Here is a 21,205-nt window from a genome sequence, read left to right as displayed (position 1 = left end):
TTTTAACCTTGGGCCACTGATAAATAAATTTATGTAACATATTATCAGTTTTGAACTGACCATAACTAAGGTTTATTGATTTTAATTCCTTAATCAAACTAGCTTCAATCAGAAGTCTTTCTGTGACACAAGATGATTTAAATACTTCTAAGTTTTTATCCCAAGCAATGGGATGATTATTATTCCTAATATGAACGAACAAGGCACTGCTTTCAGATGCTGTTCTGATATTGTACTTATGTTGTTTGATTCTGAGCTGCAGTGTTTTTCCTGTCTGTCCTACATAATTACAATTACATTTGCTACATGGAATACAATAAAAACTTCCATTTACATTCAAACTTGGGCTATTTCTTATTAACATATTGGTAATGGTTGAGTCATACTTGAAAACAACATTAATATTTAGTAGCTTGAGGGACCGAACTAACGGGACAAATTCATTACGATAGGGCAGTCAAAATATTCTTAAGTGTAGGAATTTGCCTGGTTTGAGAGGAATGAAAGGATTTTTTAGCCCTTTTAAAACAACGATCAACAAACACAGAAGGGTACCCGAGTTTCTGTGCAATGGAACGAATGTGTTTCAATTCATCGTCAATAAATTCAGTCACAAATACGCAGACATCTTAAGAACATAGCAGAAAAAACTGACATTTTGGTAGACTCCAGGTGATTCGATAAAAAGTGAATGAAACTGTCTACCTGTGTGGGCTTTCTATATATATATATATATATATATATATATATATATATATATATATATATATATATATATATATATATATATATATATATATATATATATATATATATATATATATATATATATATATATATGTGTGTGTGTGTGTGTGTGTGTGTGAGAGAGACTCCCCAATTTAGGTAATACCCCCAACTTGTGACGTGGAAATGACGCCACAGCATCGCCCATGGCAGGTTCACTGTTTCTAGTCCTTGGGTTCAATGACCCGGCCCATAAACCCAGCGTCAACAGGAGCGATCAATAAGGTCTGGGGGTAACACTCGGGATGACATACTTGTGAATGTTATTACAGAAGAACTCTCGCCCTCCTTCCTGTCATCCCCCAGTTACACTTACACGTGGAAGCTGCATCAGACGAACATTCGTCCGTCCTCTTTCCACCCCACAATGACAAACTTAGAAAATAACGCGCGTCGAGCGTTCGCCTGCTTCCTTCCTCCCCGTAAATGCGCATTTATAGAATAGCCACTACTCCAGACGAACAGCCACCCGCCTTCCACTCCGCAGTGATTCACTTATACTGTAGAAGCTACGCCAGATAAACGTTCGTCCCCTTTTCTTTCTTCACTGCCACACGTCTTTTGAAAGTTATCTTCCAAAATAAAGTCAAATATCCAATGAGTACAATTAACTGTACCTGTAACCGTGTGTACCTGTAACTGTATGTATCTTTAAATGTGTATGTATCTGTAACTGTGTGCGTGTACCTGCAACTGTGTGTATGTACCTGTAACTGTGTGTACCTGTAACTGGGTGTGTAACTGTGCATCTATAATTGTGTGTGTACCTGTAACTGTGTGTGTACCCGTAATTGAGTATATACCTGAACCTGTACTTATATTGACTAGGAAAAAATTATGAGCTTTGCCTCTCTTAGTCTACCCTGCAGTGTTGGGGGTCTTGCATGCACATCGATTGATGTTCCTGAGTAATAGTTAACCACTGCAGTTGGTGAATTTCCTGTGGCCTTGACCTGACACTCAGGCTTTATGACAACCCATCAGGCCAAGAGGGGTAATTTAATTTAAGCCCTTAACAGCCCAGGATGAGTAACTTAGTTCAGAAGCTTAACATAAGTCACCGGGGAAGGAAATGTAAGTGATTTAGTTCAAGTCCTAAACACAAGTCAACAAGCGAGTAGGGGTACAGGACCAGAACATGAAAGGTGTGAAATACAAGTCCCAACCCTTACATGGTGCATCCCAGAGTGCAAAGAGAGTTGTGAAACGAGCTTGCCGAACCCCTTAAGATCATGTTCTGCAAATGCCTGGATGAGCAAAAGGTCCCTAGTGACTGGAAAGTGGTTTGTGAGTCCTATATTCAAGAAGGGCGAATAATTATAGATCAGTGAGCCTGACCAGCATAGTGAGTAATGTACTACAGTGCATTATAAGAGATGCCATGATGGAACATCTACTACAAAACAGCCTTGTAAAGGACTGCTAACACAGTTTTATGCCAGGACGCCCCTGCTTGACACAATTACTTAAGGTAGTACATGTTTGGACTCTAATTCTGGAACAGGGTGGCAATATCGACATTATTTACCCAGATTTTGCCAAGGCTTTCGACAGTGTACCCCGGGAAAGGCTGAGAATTAAACTGGAAGGATACGAGATTTGTGGAACTGTCCTATTGTTGCTCGGAGACTTCCTTCATGACCACAAGTAGTGTGTGGTGATTAATGGCACGATATCGTCTTGTACCCGTGACAAGTGGGGTACCACAGTAGGGTGTGTCATACGGAGGCGAATTTTTTTTTTTTTTTTTGAAAAATCGGCCCATGGTATTAATGATGTAGTTCTATGTGCAGAATCATGTGATATCTTCAGATTTGAAAAGTTTTCATTTTTTGCTAGGTAAATTTTAACTTGAAATCTTATGAAAATTCAGTATTCCCACCCTTTTACCAACACCACTAAATAGCTTATTTAAAGTAAAGTAAATGTATCAGGTTAATTTATTAGGATGAAAATGATCCAGAATAGTGAAACGAATGATCTTGACACATTTATTAAATTTAATATTCCTTTAGAAAACAAAATCATCAAATACAAAAACCGGTTTTACTACTACGACCCGGTGTTGCTGCACACCATAGAGAACATGTCTTTCTTGCTTCTGTTTCTACTCATCACCTCCCTGCTGACCACCTGAGCTCGGATGTAGCCTTCCCTCCTCTCCTGGCTGTACACGTGACTGCTGGCCTCGCTCACTTGCTGTACACAACGCTCTATACTCTGGGTGTGCAAGGGCCAGGCAGAGACATGCATGGGGTTGTCCAGGAAAGCTCTGACTTGAACATTGGTGAGGCTGCAGGTAAGAGGGGGCTCACTGCCAGCCTGGATGTTATCCAGATCTATGAGATCAGTGAGGATCTTGGCACCTAGATTGACTTCAGGAGTCTTCCTGACCCTGAAGGAATCGTCACCAACTGATTCGTCATGCCCAGATCCTCTCATAAGTCTCATATCCAAGATCTTTTTGACTGCCACTCTTCTCTCCTCTCATCCCCTTTACTGCAGAGCATTGTCTGCAAGAACTTTGCCTCGGGATAGGCATACCGGAAGATCCTGCAGTCTGCTCCCACAATCTGGAACAACCTTCATGGCTGACTCCTCAGGAGCTCAGCTGGAAGAAGAACATGCCCTCGGACTGGAGACGATGACTTGACGTGGGGTGTTAGACCAATTTGGCAAGTAGACACTCGATAGATTGGACAATGATCTCAGGTTGTGAAGCTGGTTCCTTTCAGTTTATGATGGTAGAGCCCAAATTCTGCAGGGCAAGAGCCGTTGTGAGCCACCTAGAATGTGAGACTGGACCTATCTGCAGGTAAGCAAGTCTATCAGGCATGACCCCAGTTTGATGGCACTGCAAATCCATGCCAACCATAGTACTGGTCAGTACTCCCAAGGTCGTCAATGACAGTATGTGCAAGCTCAAGTGGAGGGCCAACTGTGATTTTTTCAAAGCTCGGAGTTATTTCTAACTCAGTGGCAGAGTCCAGCATCTTGCCAAGAGGACCAGACCATCTGTTGTTTGAAAGAGTCTTGCCATCCAGCTCCTGGATCAGATGTCTGAGTGGCAACTCGTTGGTGTGGAGGTCACAAACAATCCAGACCAGCTTCCTCCCAATCTTCCGCTCTATCCACTGTATGACCCCCCTTGCCACCCTGTGTTCGTGTTGGTGCTGTCCCCTCCAATGGCCTGCAGGGTCTGGTCTACGTTCCTCTCTCTGAGCCAGTTCACAGTGTTATCTGCCACTATCTCAGCTGGTTTCCTGATGTCATCTTTCTCGGGGTGAAATGCCACAAATACTTCCCTCCTGGTTCACTGCAGCAGGGTGATAATTTCCCTCCTTCACCATGGCAGGGAACAACATCAGTCTCCAACTTTCATGAACACTTTGGTGTCATCCCTTCTCTCCCATCAAGAACAAACAATTGATTCCATTTTCTCTTATCCCTTATCAAGCTTTCCTCTTCTAGGTTACTGACAAGTTTCTCCTGAGCTCTCCTTACTTTGTTATGATCTATCACCAAGTGAACATCATCAGGTGTTATCAAACCACCGTCAATCCAGGCAGCTGTTGCTATCTCTGCAGTTTCTCTGAGACCAGTGTGGTGTCGCATGCTGGCCAGAGCTATGCTCAGGATATCTTTCCTATTTCGAATCTTATGCCTGGAAGGTTTGGGATCATTATTTTCTGGGTTAGGGACAAAGTCACCATTCTCCTGGTCAGCACCCGGATCAGCCATGGGGAAGTCATTAAACTCTGAATCAGCTTGACTCCAATCATCGGCCTTTTTTACCTCACCCTGGGCCTTCTCAAGTCTCTTTTCCTCGGCAACTCTTCTCCTCTTCTGTCTCTCTGTGGCAGCCTCCTGTCTCTTGGACTCCAGAATATCTTGGCTAGAAATCATGAGAGCCCCTATACTGCCAGTCTTCTCTCTCTCTGTGCTTTGACAAATGCCAGTTCGATCACAGGAATCTTCAGTTCACGCTTGCAAATGTCTGGGGAGAGGTGGGCCTCGATTTACAGTCACGATCGCATCAAACTCAGGATGAGAACAATTGGGCTGCAAGTAATTATGTCAAATAACTGGTCCAGTTGTAGCAAGCTCCCTTAACTTTACAAGTTTCCTCTACCAAGAGAGATATCTCTTGCCTTTTCCCAACTGGCTAGCAGTCTCTCACTAATCTTCTTCTGACTTGTTATGACTGGAGGCTTGAACTGAGCGTTAGCCAGAGTGTAGTGTGCCAAGACAGCTTTGGTCATATCACTGGCAATGTCTTTGTTTGTGTAAGTTCTTTGGTTCTTTTCACTGATTTGCCTGATTAAAACACCGTATCTAAAAGCATCTCTCAATGTAGGCAACTCCGACTTCAGGAGCTCTCTCCCAGACCCAAGATAGTGACTGAGATGGCTGGATTTTTGGTTCCTCGTCCTGACACAAGCAGCCATCGCAAATATTATCAACTTATAAATGCATCAGAATCTGAAACAGAAAAAAATATTGTTAGTTGGGTTGTTAAAGAATGAAGTCAGAAAGCAATGTTCACTATTTAATTGTAATGCACTAATGCAGCTGTACGTTAGATTTTCGCTAAATTTCACGCTAAAATTTACCTAGCAGAAGGTTGCAAAATATTGAAACTGAAATTATTTTCTGTTTATATACACTGAAATCTACCAAAAAAGTGATGGGCCATTAGTTTTAGCTGATCTTCCCTCCTATGACACACCCAAGTACCACAGGGCAGTGTATTTGGCATATTGTTTTTTGTTTCATAAATGACATGCCATAAGCTATACACTCCCCCACACAAATATTTGTGGACGATGCCAAGTTATTGAGGGAAATTAAGAATAAAAAAGACTGTGATGAACAGTAAGATCTGTCAAAGAAATGGCTACTAAGATTCAATGTCACGAAGTATAAGAGATGCACCTTAGTTGTACCAACAGTAAAGAGGTATACCACATGTCCCAACGGGATGAAGAAACTACCTTAATACTGTAGAGCCAAATGTGAAAAGGCCCTGGGTCAGTATGCTGACAACGAACTAAAGTTCTCAGGCCATTGTGAGAAGGTGAATCAAGCAAATAAACTAATAGGTCTTAAAAGAAGGTCGTTCAGATACTGTATGTCGACAGTCCATACCTCTTAACGATTATCAAGAGTGAGGTGCTTCCCCATCTTTGGAGTACTGTCATCCGGTCTGGTCCCGTCATCCTGTCTGCTAGAAACTGTCAGTTGAATGAATATGTCCAAAGGAGGGCCACCTCAGTTACTCAAAGAGATTAGAATGCCTGCAACTGCCTAGCTTATACTATAGACGGGCAAGGAGTGACCTAATTGAAGTTTATAAACATCTCAGAAGGCTCTACTCAGTAGTGTCTATACCTGGAGCTGGCGGATGCCCGCCCCACTAGAGGTCACAGCTCAAGGTTGAAGAAGCCACAAGTTAAGAAAACTGTGAAGGCAAACTTTTTCGGAGAAAGATTTGTAAATTCTTGGAACTATGTGCCAGAGACTTGACCAACACTGTAGCAAGTACAGATACATTCAGGAGCCAAAGCATGCCCAGTATTTGTCAGCAGTACGTAACAGAGACGTGATCCATTGTCCAAGCGTCTCACGAGCCGATCAATGGTGAAGAGGACAAAAGTAAAAGACTCTATGTAAATTAAGGCAAGTAACCTGTCACAAGTGGGGTACCACAGGGCAGTGTATTGGGCCAACTGTTGTTTGTTTGTTTCATAAATGACATGCCTGACGTTGTACACTCCTCCATACAAATGTTTGCCGATGACGCCAAGTTATTTCGGGAAATCAAGAACCAAGCGGACTGTGAAGAGCTGCAGAAGGACCTCTGTGGGCTCCAAGCATGGTCGAAGAAATGGCTGCTGAGATTCAATGTCACGAAGTGTAAGAGGATGCACCTGGGGCATACCAACAGTAAGGAGGCGTACCATATGCCCCAACGGGATGAAGAAACTGCACTATTTGAGACTGAATAAGAGAAGGACCTAGGTGTGTATGTTGACAATGAGCTGAAGTTCTCGGGCCATTGCGAGAAGAGGGTAAATCAGGCAAATAAATTATTGGGTCTTATAAGAAGGTCGTTCAGATATCTAGGCGGTCCGTCCCTCGTAACGATCTTCAAGAGTGAAGTGCTTCCCCATCTGGAGTACTGTCACCTTGCCTGGTCCCCGAGGTATGCTAGGGACTACCAGTTGGTTGAAAATGTTCAAAGGAGGGCCACCAGACTGGTGCCTGCACTTCGGCACCTCAGCTACCCTGAGAGATTGGAGCGCCTGAACTTGCCTAGCTTATACTACAGACGGGCAAGGAGAGACCTAATTGAGCTGTATAAGCATCTCAAGGGGCACTTACTCAGTCGAGTGTCCTTACTTGGAGCTGACGGACGCTCGCCACACAAGGGGTCACAGCTCAAGATTGAAGAAGCCACAAGTCCAGAAAACTGTGAGGGCAAACTTTTTCGGAGTGAGAGTTGTGAACTCTTGGAACAATCTACCAGAGAGTGTTGTGACGGCACCGCGTGTGAGCTCTTCCAAGACAAGACTTGACCAACACTGGAGGAGGTTCAGGTACATTCAGTAGCTGGTGCATGCCCAGTACTTGCCAACAGTGCGTAACAGGGGTCTAGGACAACTGGCTGCCGCCATCTGGCCGCAGCCCAACTGGCCGCGGGAAACTCGCCGCCATATGGAACTTTTTGTTGACAAAATTGATGAAAGTGTGATAAAAAAAAAGAGGATTAAAATTTCTTTATGAAGTACCTAACCTAACCTAACCTAACCTGCCTTGAGAGCGCAAAATTAGGCGTTTGCAGTTTACCCCCAGTCCGCGGCGGCCAGTCGGCCGCGGCGAGTTTCCCGCGGCCAGTTGGGCTGCGGCCAGATGGCGGCGGCCAGTTGTCCCATTTCCGCGTAACAGAGACGTGACCAATCGCCCAAGCGGCTTACGAGCCGATCATTTGGTGAAGAGGATAAAAGAAAAGGAAAAGTAATCAGAGACATGACCGATCGCCCAAGCAGCTAACGAGCCGATCAGTGGTGAAGAGAGAAAAAGTCACCACACCTTGCTGACAGTGGATTCAAATTCGTGGTTTGGAAGTCTAAGGGCATACCGGCTAAATTAAAGCATCTACAGCACTACTTCTCCTTTAGATTAGCCAATAAACATGTACACACAAACAAATACTGCAGACATACACACACTTTCTCACTCATACCCGTTTTCCCATATCTCTATTCCATGTTCATCACACTAGGACCTACCTGAACACACTGAAGAGGAAGAAAAGCAGCAGTGGGCACGACCCATAGAGTTCCTCCTGTCGTGCATCGCCATGTCGGTGGGGCTGGGCAATGTGTGGAGGTTCCCCAAGACTGCCTATGATAACGGGGGTGGAGCGTTTCTCATCCCCTACCTTTTCATCCTAACCTTCATTGGCAGGGTGAGTTGGAAAGAGAAAGAGACTGAGAAACAAAATAAAACTGTGTGATATATATATATATATATATATATATATATATATATATATATATATATATATATATATATATATATATATATATATATATATATATATATATATATATATATATATATATATATATATATATATATATATATATATATATATATATATATATGTCCAAAATTATGCCCTGATTCCACCACTGTATTCTCTTATGGCCTTAAGTGCACTCATTCTTACATTTTACTGTACTACTGTACATTATCACCTTAACTGATGTACAGGTTATGGAGGAAATCTAAATGACTTTAAGACATCTATAACTATACTTCCCAACTAACTTGTGAATACTGTCTGTTGTATTTAGATGTATGTCACTTTAACTGATGTACCAAGTGTGGAATAAAACTATATCTCTGTATCTACCATCCTGTAGCCACTATACTTTATGGAGCTGTCAATGGGGCAGTTTTCATCTTACGGGGGCGTCAAGATGTGGAAGGTTGTACCAGCCGCAAAAGGTGAGAATGTTAACTTTTCTTTTTCGCTGTGAAATATTGTGAACTCTGATATACCCTGTACTGTATCTAACTCTAACATCAAGTGCAGTACTGTAGGTCTCAACAGACCTTATTTACTTAATGGCCAACTACTAGAGGTAGCCATACTGAGGGAAGGAGATCAATTGCCTGTGTAGGATCCCTCCATTGTACAGTGAGTTCTGCTATAACGTGTGTTTTGACAACGCGAATTGGCTCTAACGCGATTTATGAATAGAGGAACGATATTTGTATAACATGAACGCTTGTTTGCTGTAACGCGATTTTTGCTTACTATTTCTCCAATTTTGTGGTATTAACTGTGAATATGGTAAAGAAGAATATCTCCAAGAAGCATTCTGGTGATCGCATTCCCGGTGTTGATCGTAAAAGAAAGGCTATAACACTTGAAGAGAAGCTCGATGTTGTCAACCTCAAAATCACCCTTCTCCCCCATAAAGTTATATTCATATTTTTTCAAGGTAAAGTGTTACATCTACTGCATGATTTCATTATTAGATATGAATGTAACATTTATTTAGACTGTGCTATCCTTTGTGTTAGGCTAACTACTAAATTTTTTTTTATTTCGAGTAGTAATCTGCACCTAACCCTATTTTCTCCAGAAACCCTGTTATTTCTATTACGCAAATTTCTATAACATGATGTTTTACAAGAACACAACTATTGCGTTATAGCAGAACTGACTGTACTACTTGGTAATTTTGTCAAGGGCTATTTTGAAGCCCAGTATTGTTCTTGATTCCACAGCTTGGGTTGGTTGATCATTCCTTACAACTACCTTCTGTGCCTATGTGAAAAAGTATTTTCTAATGACCTTTTGAAGAAAAAAACATCCTAACCTGTTGTATTTATTTGATTATATGGCAGCCATAGATTTAAAATGTATCCTTTAACTTCATGAAGGAGTAGACAGTTGTTACTATGTTGGATTTGTGTATTGTCTAACAATGGTTGGCGACTAAGTGCAGCACAAAAGCCAATCAGATTTTGTTTCAATCTTATTGGTGGACAAGTATTTCACTGGTCAGAAATTTCACCCAACATCTGTTTCTTCATAAAATCATAAGCTAATTTGTGCTGCAGAGTGGCTAGGATATTTTGCACTAAACTGTCCAATGAATGGACATTATCACAAAAAGCTGCAAAACACAAAAGGCCTAGGACAGGACATAAGCCTCAATGATGGATAAGTATACAGTTGTTATACAATATGCAAATTAAATATAATTTCCAAGGGAAACGTCATAGAAGAAAAGTGTTTTAGAATTGTCTAAGCGATTGATTGCAATCATAAAATTCTCAAAATTCTTTAGGTGGAATAAAGTGAAATACCTGTACAGTACTGTACTGTACTGTAATGGTCATGATAAGAGCTAACCTGAAAACCTTAAGGATTCATATTACGCTCAAACGTCCACAAAACCTTCCGAGTCCCCCAGTGGAAACGTCCCCCGTTTTCTCTGTTTCCCCCGCCTTTGTCTATGGGAGCAGACGCTGTATGCTGGGACCTGTTGCCATCCATTCCTTTGTAATCAATTTAATTCTGCTTTCGATAGCTGAGTCAGAGCATTGTTAGTGAAGATAATAGTAGAGAATGAAAATGAGTTCATAGTCTCAATTTCAACGTCAGAGGGTACCGTAAATTAATTCATTGGAATAGGAGTAGCTGGACTCCCTGGCCTAGTTTGAGTGAGGGCGCCGCGGGCATTTTAACCGTTAGTAAGTGCCCGTCCCTTCATCCATACAGGTATGCCATTCCACGCTGTGTTGTAATTTGCCCTTCTTTAAGTGATTTGACCCAATTAATAGTTGATTGTGCAAGTGTTACAGTAACGTAGTTGATATGCTCTGAGTAAAGTCATATTTACGTCTTTAACGTCCCCTGAAACGTGTTGTTGTTGTCACCAGTTAGTAAGTGCCCGTCCCTTCATCCATACAGGTCCCTAACGCAGCCTAGGCCGTGTCTGTAGGGTGGATGTTGTATCCACTATGTCTGGGGACATGTCCGAGGTCCAGTAGGATCAGTTACCTTCGTGAGACCCGGCCGTCAGACACTTCAGACCACCTATAGCCCCCATAGCTGGCTCGTCTGGCCCTAACGCTCGGTCCACGAGGTGACCCCGGACCACCAAGCCACACACCACTACCAGCCCCCATCATTGGTGGATGAGTGTCTAACTCAGTAGGGTTATATTTGTGTGGTGGAATTAACCCACTGGGATCTCCAGAGTTCGTCAGATAGTACTCCATGGTGGCTGGACCCCATGGCTGTTGCTTGAGTATCACTCCTGACGACTGAGTGTTGTAGTGGCAGTTGCCTAGTATTTATGGTGCTAAGTGACTATCATAGTTGTGCTATTGAGTATGTCCACCCAGTAGGGTTGGAAGTGTATTGAATATGTCCACCCAGTAATGGTGTGAGTATGTTGAGCCTGAGGGCCTAGTAATAGATTTCGTCTGTTAGTACAAACCAATTTTTTCTTCTAATTTCATATTCATGTTTAAATAAACTTTGTATTTGTATAATTGTGTATATTATTTACCTACAGTATTTACCGTTATTTCTTCCCTATTGCTTGATACTATCATTACACCTACCCACGAGCCTCCTATCGTCACGCTACCAATGGTGATATATAAGAGTAAAAGGAATTGTTACTGGCACACAGGCCCTCATGAAGGGTGGCAGTAGCAGCCCTCATAAATGGTGGCAGCTCAAGCCCTCATAAATGGTGGCAGCTATGGTGATGTAATGAACATAGTATCGAGTTGGGAGGAATGACTGTGATACTGTAGTTTAACTGAGTTATAACCATTTCTCTGTACGGGTATTTAATAACCATTCCACTGTAACTAATGAGTATTTCAGATTGCTAATGATTTTGTTCCATATTTTTCCGAGGTACAGCTTTTTGTGGTGGTTTGCAGAGAAAGTGAAATAAGTTCAAAGAAATACCTTGGAGTTAGGTTAGAAAAAGTCTTGTTTAAAGTAAAAGGAAACCTGCAACAATAACTTGTAGAGTGTGAATAAGGTTCATTAATATTGGAAGAATTTTGATATGTAACAATCTGCCCAAATTTTTTTTCTGTTGTTAACTCAGTATTACTTACAGACAGTGAATACATGTTTGGGCCGTGGCACTAGTTGTGAAATGTTCCATCGTGGGAGTGCCCAGTGTTTTAATTCTGAGTGCTAACAGAAGCATTGCACTATATGCAAAGGTTAAGTGGATGCTAATTCTGCATTTGTAATATTCTTTAGTTATGTGTTAGGTAGGATATATATTCCATTTACTTAATATCTCGGGGCATTTTACAGTTCCTACTATTAATATTCCTATGTATACGCTATAATTTTAAAGTTATATTAACCAGGTGCTAACGGGTCATTATTTTGTGTAACGTATGTTATGTGAACTCTAATGCCAGTATACTTTCAGAATACAGTATTATATATGTGAGGACCTTATGGTGATACGGTATATGGAAAATGTTATACAAGTGTATGGACCCAGAATTGTGAGTACGGAAATTCGTGAAGTGTTCACGCAGTGTTGCACCATACTGAGTCTGTGAATGGCAAAGTGTCTAAGTGAATTTTTGATGCCATAATAGTATCTTTGGGGAGATTAATAATCTGAACAGTAGTTTGAATAGTTGATGCATGGAGTGTTAGTCGTATTGCAGAAAATCAGTACCAGTCCGTGGGTCTTGAGTGAGCACTGTGCATGTATTGTATTTACAGTGGGATATACCTGTAGTATTGATTTGTTGTAACACAATGGCAGATGCTAACGCAAATAAGGGGACCATGACGGCCAAAGCCGCTGTTGATTTAGCAACAAAAGTCCAAGCACTTCTGGCTAAACTCGCTAAAGCCATGGGTAAAGGAGGAGAAAACCAGTGGTTAGACTGGATCTTTAAGAAACAGTGGGCTTTGTAAGTGAACCTCCTTGGTTGTTGATGGGTAGTGAAGTGCACAATCTGTTGTAGGTAACTTTTGGTAATTGAAGAAGAAAAAAAAAAATGGAGGATTTTTTTTTTGGGGGGTTAAAAGTATTTTGCAGAGGAAGGGTCAATTTGCAGTAAAGACAGAGATTGGAAGATGTATTGGCAGTTATGCAATCATCTGAAGGGTATCTGTTACTAGTATGAGTAAAGATACCAGTGGTGAATTCTCAAGTTCTGGTTGGTAAGTCCTACGTAGGCTGGGGGTTGTTGGTATATAGGTGTAGAGTTCGTGACTTTCAGGGAGTATTCGGGCATATAAATATGGTGCTATTACTTCTACATGGCAAATGCCATAAGTACAGACAGTTTTGGTTTGGTGGTGTTCTCATGAGGACCGTTTCGTTAGCATTGAATTCTTGGGAATACCCGCTCGTTCGGAGTCCCTTGAAGGGTGCTGCCTCTCGCGAGTGCGACATAACTCTTAAGATTAAGGGCAACAAATCATTCCTTTGACTTGATGGGGTCCGTTCGTCTATGTCCTAGCTTGAGAAATCTATGTTAAATCTCAGTGTGTCCTGTCAGCATTTGACCAATCGCGTAAAAGAAACTTTCATAATCTATGAACATTGAAATTTGAGTTCTGTAAGGAAATTTTGAGTGTGCATTTTATCTACCGATGTGAGGGTGTATTTTGTAACATGTAACACCATTTATTATTATTATTATATGATATGAGGTATCTAACTCAAATCATTATTATTCTATGATGATGTACTTGACCCCATTTATTATTATATGATATGATGTATGTAACACCATTTATTATTATATGATATGATGTATGTAACACCATTTATTATTATATGATATGATGTATTTACCGCCATTCAGTATTATTATGACATGATGTACCTAACCCCATGTGCTATTATTTTTGGTGCTATTTTGTAATATGTATCCCAATATATTTTTTATGAAGGTGTGTCACATTCTAATTGTATGTTAACAGATTTCCATTTCTTGTACCTAATCCTGACCACCGGTAGGGAATTATTTTTCTATTTTTATTGATATAATTTGTGCAATGTTTTGTATGAGGATTTATACTTTATATTAATGATTTAATATGTATGTCACTACTTACGTGTTTTCTGAACGTTACCGCATAATGATGAATCTTGGGGAAGGAGGAAGCTTTGTAATGGTCATGATAAGAGCTAACCTGAAAACCTTAAGGATTCATATTACGCTCAAACGTCCACAAAACCTTCCGAGTCCCCCAGTGGAAACGTCCCCCGTTTTCTCTGTTTCCCCCGCCTTTGTCTATGGGAGCAGACGCTGTATGCTGGGACCTGTTGCCATCCATTCCTTTGTAATCAATTTAATTCTGCTTTCGATAGCTGAGTCAGAGCATTGTTAGTGAAGATAATAGTAGAGAATGAAAATGAGTTCATAGTCTCAATTTCAACGTCAGAGGGTACCGTAAATTAATTCATTGGAATAGGAGTAGCTGGACTCCCTGGCCTAGTTTGAGTGAGGGCGCCGCGGGCATTTTAACCGTTAGTAAGTGCCCGTCCCTTCATCCATACAGGTATGCCATTCCACGCTGTGTTGTAATTTGCCCTTCTTTAAGTGATTTGACCCAATTAATAGTTGATTGTGCAAGTGTTACAGTAACGTAGTTGATATGCTCTGAGTAAAGTCATATTTACGTCTTTAACGTCCCCTGAAACGTGTTGTTGTTGTCACCAGTTAGTAAGTGCCCGTCCCTTCATCCATACAGGTCCCTAACGCAGCCTAGGCCGTGTCTGTAGGGTGGATGTTGTATCCACTATGTCTGGGGACATGTCCGAGGTCCAGTAGGATCAGTTACCTTCGTGAGACCCGGCCGTCAGACACTTCAGACCACCTATAGCCCCCATAGCTGGCTCGTCTGGCCCTAACGCTCGGTCCACGAGGTGACCCGGACCACCAAGCCACACACCACTACCAGCCCCCATCATTGGTGGATGAGTGTCTAACTCAGTAGGGTTATATTTGTGTGGTGGAATTAACCCACTGGGATCTCCAGAGTTCGTCAGATAGTACTCCATGGTGGCTGGACCCCATGGCTGTTGCTTGAGTATCACTCCTGACGACTGAGTGTTGTAGTGGCAGTTGCCTAGTATTTATGGTGCTAAGTGACTATCATAGTTGTGCTATTGAGTATGTCCACCCAGTAGGGTTGGAAGTGTATTGAATATGTCCACCCAGTAATGGTGTGAGTATGTTGAGCCTGAGGGCCTAGTAATAGATTTCGTCTGTTAGTACAAACCAATTTTTTCTTCTAATTTCATATTCATGTTTAAATAAACTTTGTATTTGTATAATTGTGTATATTATTTACCTACAGTATTTACCGTTATTTCTTCCCTATTGCTTGATACTATCATTACACCTACCCACGAGCCTCCTATCGTCACGCTACCAATGGTGATATATAAGAGTAAAAGGAATTGTTACTGGCACACAGGCCCTCATGAAGGGTGGCAGTAGCAGCCCTCATAAATGGTGGCAGCTCAAGCCCTCATAGTACTACCATTTAGGATAATGTCCTGCAATGATTTTCTCATAGGAGGTGACAAGACTGAGATCACCATACAGTACAGTGCAGTATTATACCGTATATGGTATGCATTCTCTGGACACGGTCAAAGAGGAACTGTGTATTCCTACGTTCCTGCATGTTGGATAAGGGTACATTGGCACACTGATGGTTACATGCTTAAGTTCATTTGGAATAGTCTGCAGTAAGCATTAATAACCATAGAAACAGGATGGAGCTTAGATCGTCAAGTTGTGGTGTGCCAATAATTACCATCTTAGTTTCCCTTTTACACCCTTAATACAAGACTTCCTATTAATTAATAATCTCAGAACTTATTATTTTGTTGCTAGTACACTCCTGTACCTTGGTGATGTTACCACTTCTGATCCTACAATATACAGGAAATAGGATAAGTCTCTTGTTGTAGGGCAGACTTGACTGTTGAGGGATGTGGCACAGAACTGATAGCGATATACAGGTGCAGTATCCCCCTATTTATGAGCATCCGTTTACAATAATCCACATTAACGTTAATTAGGTGATATCGTAAGACTAAACTCACTGATACGGAATGTAAATACTGGGGAAGTAAATCTTTCCCTTCACTTGTCAAATCCGAATTGGCCGATATGAGCAGAAACTTTTTTCACCCTCCGATCAGTTCACCTACCCACTCGCAGCCTCGCAACCACCATGCGAAGTACAGTCCTGCATTTTGTTTACCGGTAATATGATTACATCTGCCCTCACTCATGTAATAAACCGTTGCATAATCTTTTGATCTCTGTGATACTTTGTCATAAAGATTTTTCTGTTTTGGTGATTGTAAAGTGATTAGTGTAGTACAGTAATTTTGTAACTTTGAAAATGGCTAGCAAGCGTCCTGCTGAGTCTCCCACCTCTGGGAAAAGCAAGGCTTCGAAAAAAACTGTGTCTCTGGATCTGAAGTTAGACACTGTTAAGCGGCAGGCTTGTTATTATTAATGTGGTAAAAGTTGTTTATTTTTTTTTTATTCATTTAACTAATGTGAGCTCATTTTTTTCTGTACTACCTGTCTGTGTCGAACAGGCCAGGAATATATCCCACTGAAATCCATGTTAATTTGCTTTACGTTAAGGTTTTCAGGGATGCAACCCTATCATAAATAGGTCATAAGTAGGGAAATACCTGTACAGTGCACAAGAAAAGAGTTTATGTGGTGGGGTTTGGTAGAGAGAATGGGGTCAAGAGGTCAAGTACGGGGTGAACAAGTGAAAGTCAGTATCAATACCCACAAAATAAATCACTCCACTTTGAACTTCCATCCCAGACCTGCAGAGAGCATCCTAACACAGATGAAAAATCCCTACCTGGTGCACTAATTCACCGCATGGGACTCACAGTTGAAGTGCACCTACTGAACTCTCTTGACACAGTTGGTATATTCCACATGAGGCTGATCAAGTGAGATGCACCTCTATGCTGGTTGGGAACATAGCTGGACACTGACTGGTCAACCTATGGTCAGATGGTGAATGGAAAAAGTCAGAAAAAAAGTCAAAATTTTGGCTAGGAAAAAGTCACACTTTTCATAAATACCATTAAAAGTACAGTACGGGGCTGTACAGTAATTCTATATCTGCCTCTACAGGTGCAAGATACTGCCAGTTTCTCAATAGCCCATCATGTTTCTAGAAGAGTACACTACTGTACCGGGTACAGTCAACGGGTACAGTCAACCCTCACTTTACGCGGTTACTGTAACCCGCAGGGTCCCGCGGAAAGTGAGGAACGCGTAAAGTGAATAACATAACATATGGGATTAATTGAAATAGAGTCCGGGCCGACCCCCAAACTCCACTTTTTGACGACACACAACTATGTTGTAGTAAAAATTTTATCTTAACTTTATGATGGTATGAAAAAACAAGTAATATAGAAGAGGTTAGGTTAGGAAAAATAAAGGTTAATATAGGAAAATTAAAGGTTAATATAGGAAAAATAAAGGTTAGGTTAGGAAAACTAAAAGTTATGTGGAACACTTAGGTTAGTAGAAGAGATGGGTCGGTGTACGGGGATGGAGGCTGGTTCCGAGGCAGAGGGCAGGCTACTGGCCCTCAGGTGAATCACCATTACTAGGTGCATCACCATCACTGTCACTTACAGTTGTCAGGGCTTCCTGACAAATCCCTCGGAGTCATCTTCACTGTCACTATCACTGGCCTGGGCTGGCTGTGGTGGGTTGCGGGCGAAGAAATCTGTTATGCTTTGCTGACGGCTGGTGTTGATGTTATCGTGATACACCTTGAAGTAGGGCTCCATAGTCTGCAATAGCTGGGTAGTGAAGATTTCATACCTGTTTGCGTCAGGGTCTTCGGAAAGGAGGAGCTTGGCTTTCTCGATACACTCGATGGCACCCCTAACATTACTATGGGATAAGTGTTGTTCTTCTTGGGATGTCGCACCACCTGCCTCTTCACTGACGTCGTCATCATCATCTACCATCTCGTCGGTAGTCACAGCAGGTTCCATTATCACCTCCAGGATGTCGTCGTTGGTGGTCTCAGAGAAGCCTGGAACTGTAACAGTCTGCGCAGCTTCTCTGGCAAGGTCCACTGCTACTGCAACAGTCTGAACCTCACCAGTCACAGATTGACTCCTCCTCTCACCTGGTATTCCATGCAACACATGTCTCCATGCGTGACGAATTGTAGCAATAGACAGCTGATCCCAACACTCCACCAAGAAGTCCACAGCTTTCTTGATGTTAAATACTCTCCAGAATTGTTTGAACAGTATTTTTTGCTGTGCCAACTGTTGATCCTCATCTTCTTCGCTCTTGCTATCGGTGGTGGCGTCACTCAGGTTACGCAACTCTTCCCTGGTGTTGGTGTAGTCGTTCAGGAGTTTGAATTTTTTCGTAGAGAATGCAGCTTTTACATTACAGATTAATTCTTGGTCCATGGGCTGTAATATAGACGTAGTGTTGGGAGGAAGGAAGACCACTTTTACGTTGGGGTGACGATCTAACAGTAGGGGTGAGTGTCCTGGTGCGTTGTCCAGCAGCAACAAAATCTTGAATGGCACATTCTGTCGCTCACAGAATTTCTTTACATCGGGAACAAAACAGTCATCAAACCAGGAGAGGAACAGTGTAGAGAACATCCACGCCTTACGTGCGGTCAGCCAGTGGACATTTAGCTTGGTCATGTCCATGGTTTTGTAGGCGTGCAGCTTGCGTGCTGTGTGGATCACCGATAACTTGAGCTTACTGGTACCGGAGGCATTGGTGGTAAACAGGACGGTGATGCGTTCCTTCTGCATCTTCCGGCCCCGAATCTTGCTGGCATTCTTTACAACGAAGGACTTGGAAGGTAGCTTTTTCCAGAAAAGACCAGATTCGTCCATGTTAAACACCTGGTCGTCACTGTACTGTCCTTCCTCCATAATCTCACGTAAAAACGGAGGAAATTCCCTAGCCGCAGCATGGTCAGCACTCGCTTCTTCACCACCAATGTTTATATTGGTGATCTTGTTCCGGATCATAAACCTCTGTAACCACCCAGAGGAAGCATTAAAGGGTTTGGGCTCTGTAATTCCCATCTTTCGTGCCACTGCAATGTACAGTTCACGTGCGTACTCCTTAACAGAGCGCGTGTCGACCGCCATGTTCCGTCGCGCCTGACGCACCAAGTACCTCACAAGTAATTTTTCTGTCTTGAGAAGCACCTGGTTGTGAAAATACTTGATCATAGAAGCACCTGTAGACTTTGTGATCTTCATGTGCTCCTTTATCTTGGCTGCATCCTTCTTTATTGTTCGAATCGTAGATTCATTCACACCATGCTGGCGCGCCAAATCAACCTGCCTTGTTCCTTTCTCCAACTCTTGGATGATGGTATACTTCACCTCGTAGCTTAAGGAACGTCGTGTCTTCTTTGGCTTAGTGCCACTGGGTCCAGGTAAGGAAAGGTTTCTCTCTGGGGGTGGTGGTCCGGCGGAAGCCATTTTAGAGAACAATGGATGCACGTTTACACGGTCTGGCGTGGAGGGATGAAACTGGCGCGGCTAGGTCAAGGATCGTCTTTCCTCCCTCTCTCCCTCCCCCGGGTGGACACGTCATAATACTTTAAGCCAATTACAGCTAGCAGCAGAGGGGGGTAGGGATGCATGGCCAATCACAGTCCGATACGTCATATGACGTCAGTGATAACGCAACAAAGACACACACTGCGCAACCTTCCCGCGTGGCTTGCCCAAGCGGAGGGAGGAGGAGGGAGAGGCGAGAGCACAGGCAGGCAGGCAGGCGGGTGGGGCGAATCTAAAAATAGCGTCGCGCCGGACACTCTCCGCGTAAGGGGGTTCACGCACCGCGTAATGTGAGCACGTTAGGTTCTGGCAGGGCACCGCGTTAATGTGGAAACGCGGAATGTGGGACCGCGTAAAGTGAGGGTTGACTGTATATGACAGAAAATTTATTACTGTACAGTACAGTAGTCTCAAGAGGCAAGAGACTATACCATGGACTTAAATGTTTGTTACAGTTTATTATGCATTATTCATAATACTTCATAGTCTTTAATGATGAATGTCACAGGTAAAAAGATCATCAGGTCGTCAATTATCATAAATGATAATAACTGCAGATGTACAATGATTCTGTTGTCATCAATTACTGTACAGTACAGTACTGTATTATTATCATCATTTTATATAATTTTTAATTGGATTTATTGTTATCACTGTATCCTTATTAAATTATGATTGTCTTTACCATACATACAGTAACATTATTATTGTCATTGCAATTTCACTGTACAGATTATATTATTGCATCATTAAATATCAGTTATTATTAACATTACAGTATACAGTATTGTATTATATTTTCATTTCCTTATCTACACAGGTGTGGGTTATGGACAGATGATCGCCACATGGTCAGTGGTGACTTACTACTGCGCTATCATGGGGATGACAGTGTTTTACTTCCTCATGTCCTTTAATAAAGTCCTGCCCTGGTCCTTCTGTGACTATGACTCCTGGGCTGACGAGAACTGTGTCGATGCTGCCGGCAACTTCAGTTTCAGCAACGAATCAGAATCATCGTCTGAACAATATTTCTAGTAAGTCTTAGGTCCTACACATTGTTTAAATGAAGCTCTAGTATGTTTTAGGCCTAATGCATCTCTACACAGTACAGTGAACCTCGAAGATTCAGACAAAATATTTTGGGGTTCTGGACTAAGAAGCCTCCCTAAAAAGCATTCCCAAAACAGGGTGAAAGTAGTTTTAGGCTTAAAGTTTTTATCTGATAAAATGTCACAGAGTCAACTTGGCAGAATATAATTTGATTGCTGGAATCCTTGCAAGATAGTGGATAATTTGAGTATAAACATGACATAGTTTGCGCAAGAAATAAATATTTTAGCCCTTTACTTTTACCATCTTCACTACTAATCGACTCTTGAGTACAGTAATATGTTGCTCAAAATTATGTTTTTTTTCGCAGGAAAAAGTCTGTAAAACTAACCCTAGTGGTCAAGATAACATGTTCTGTAATTTTGGTTTTCTTTTATATCATTATCGTTTTGATTTATTTAGTACATTCGCCGGAAGATTCAGACAATCGGCTTTTTTGGACAGGTGGTTCTCCCTTTTAGTTCGGATCTTTGAGGATTCACTGAACAGTATTTTAGGACACAGTTATACTTGAGACAATTTTTTAGGTCTTATGGGCCCTGTTGACAATGTCTATGGTATACATGTATTATCCTTGAATGCTTTGGGCAATGCACCTGGTACATTTTTAGGCCATATGCAACCTCTTGGCATTAAGCCAT

General features: G+C 41.9%; 1 protein-coding gene across 5 annotated transcripts in view; it reads left to right on the top strand.

Moving 5' to 3' along the window:
• Positions 1-20,512, top strand: part of LOC121854546 (sodium-dependent nutrient amino acid transporter 1-like) — a 39,327-nt gene extending 18,815 nt beyond the window's left edge. For all 5 annotated transcript variants that reach the window (XM_042349223.1, XM_042349221.1, XM_042349222.1 and 2 more), the window contains 3 exons: positions 8,072-8,257; positions 8,718-8,802; positions 20,272-20,512. In XM_042349223.1, coding sequence (XP_042205157.1) covers positions 8,072-8,257; positions 8,718-8,802; positions 20,272-20,489 — 489 coding nt within the window. In that variant the 3' untranslated portion in view covers positions 20,490-20,512. The remainder of the gene's footprint in view (positions 1-8,071; positions 8,258-8,717; positions 8,803-20,271) is intronic.
• Positions 20,513-21,205: the final 693 nt, after the last annotated feature.

The sequence above is a fragment of the Homarus americanus genome, unplaced genomic scaffold (genome assembly GCF_018991925.1).
Source record: "Homarus americanus isolate GMGI-L3 unplaced genomic scaffold, GMGI_Hamer_2.0 scaffold49658, whole genome shotgun sequence".
NCBI lineage: Eukaryota > Metazoa > Arthropoda > Malacostraca > Decapoda > Nephropidae > Homarus > Homarus americanus.
The sequence above is the reverse complement of the archived record's forward strand: the minus strand, read 5'-3'. Positions and strand labels throughout refer to the sequence as shown.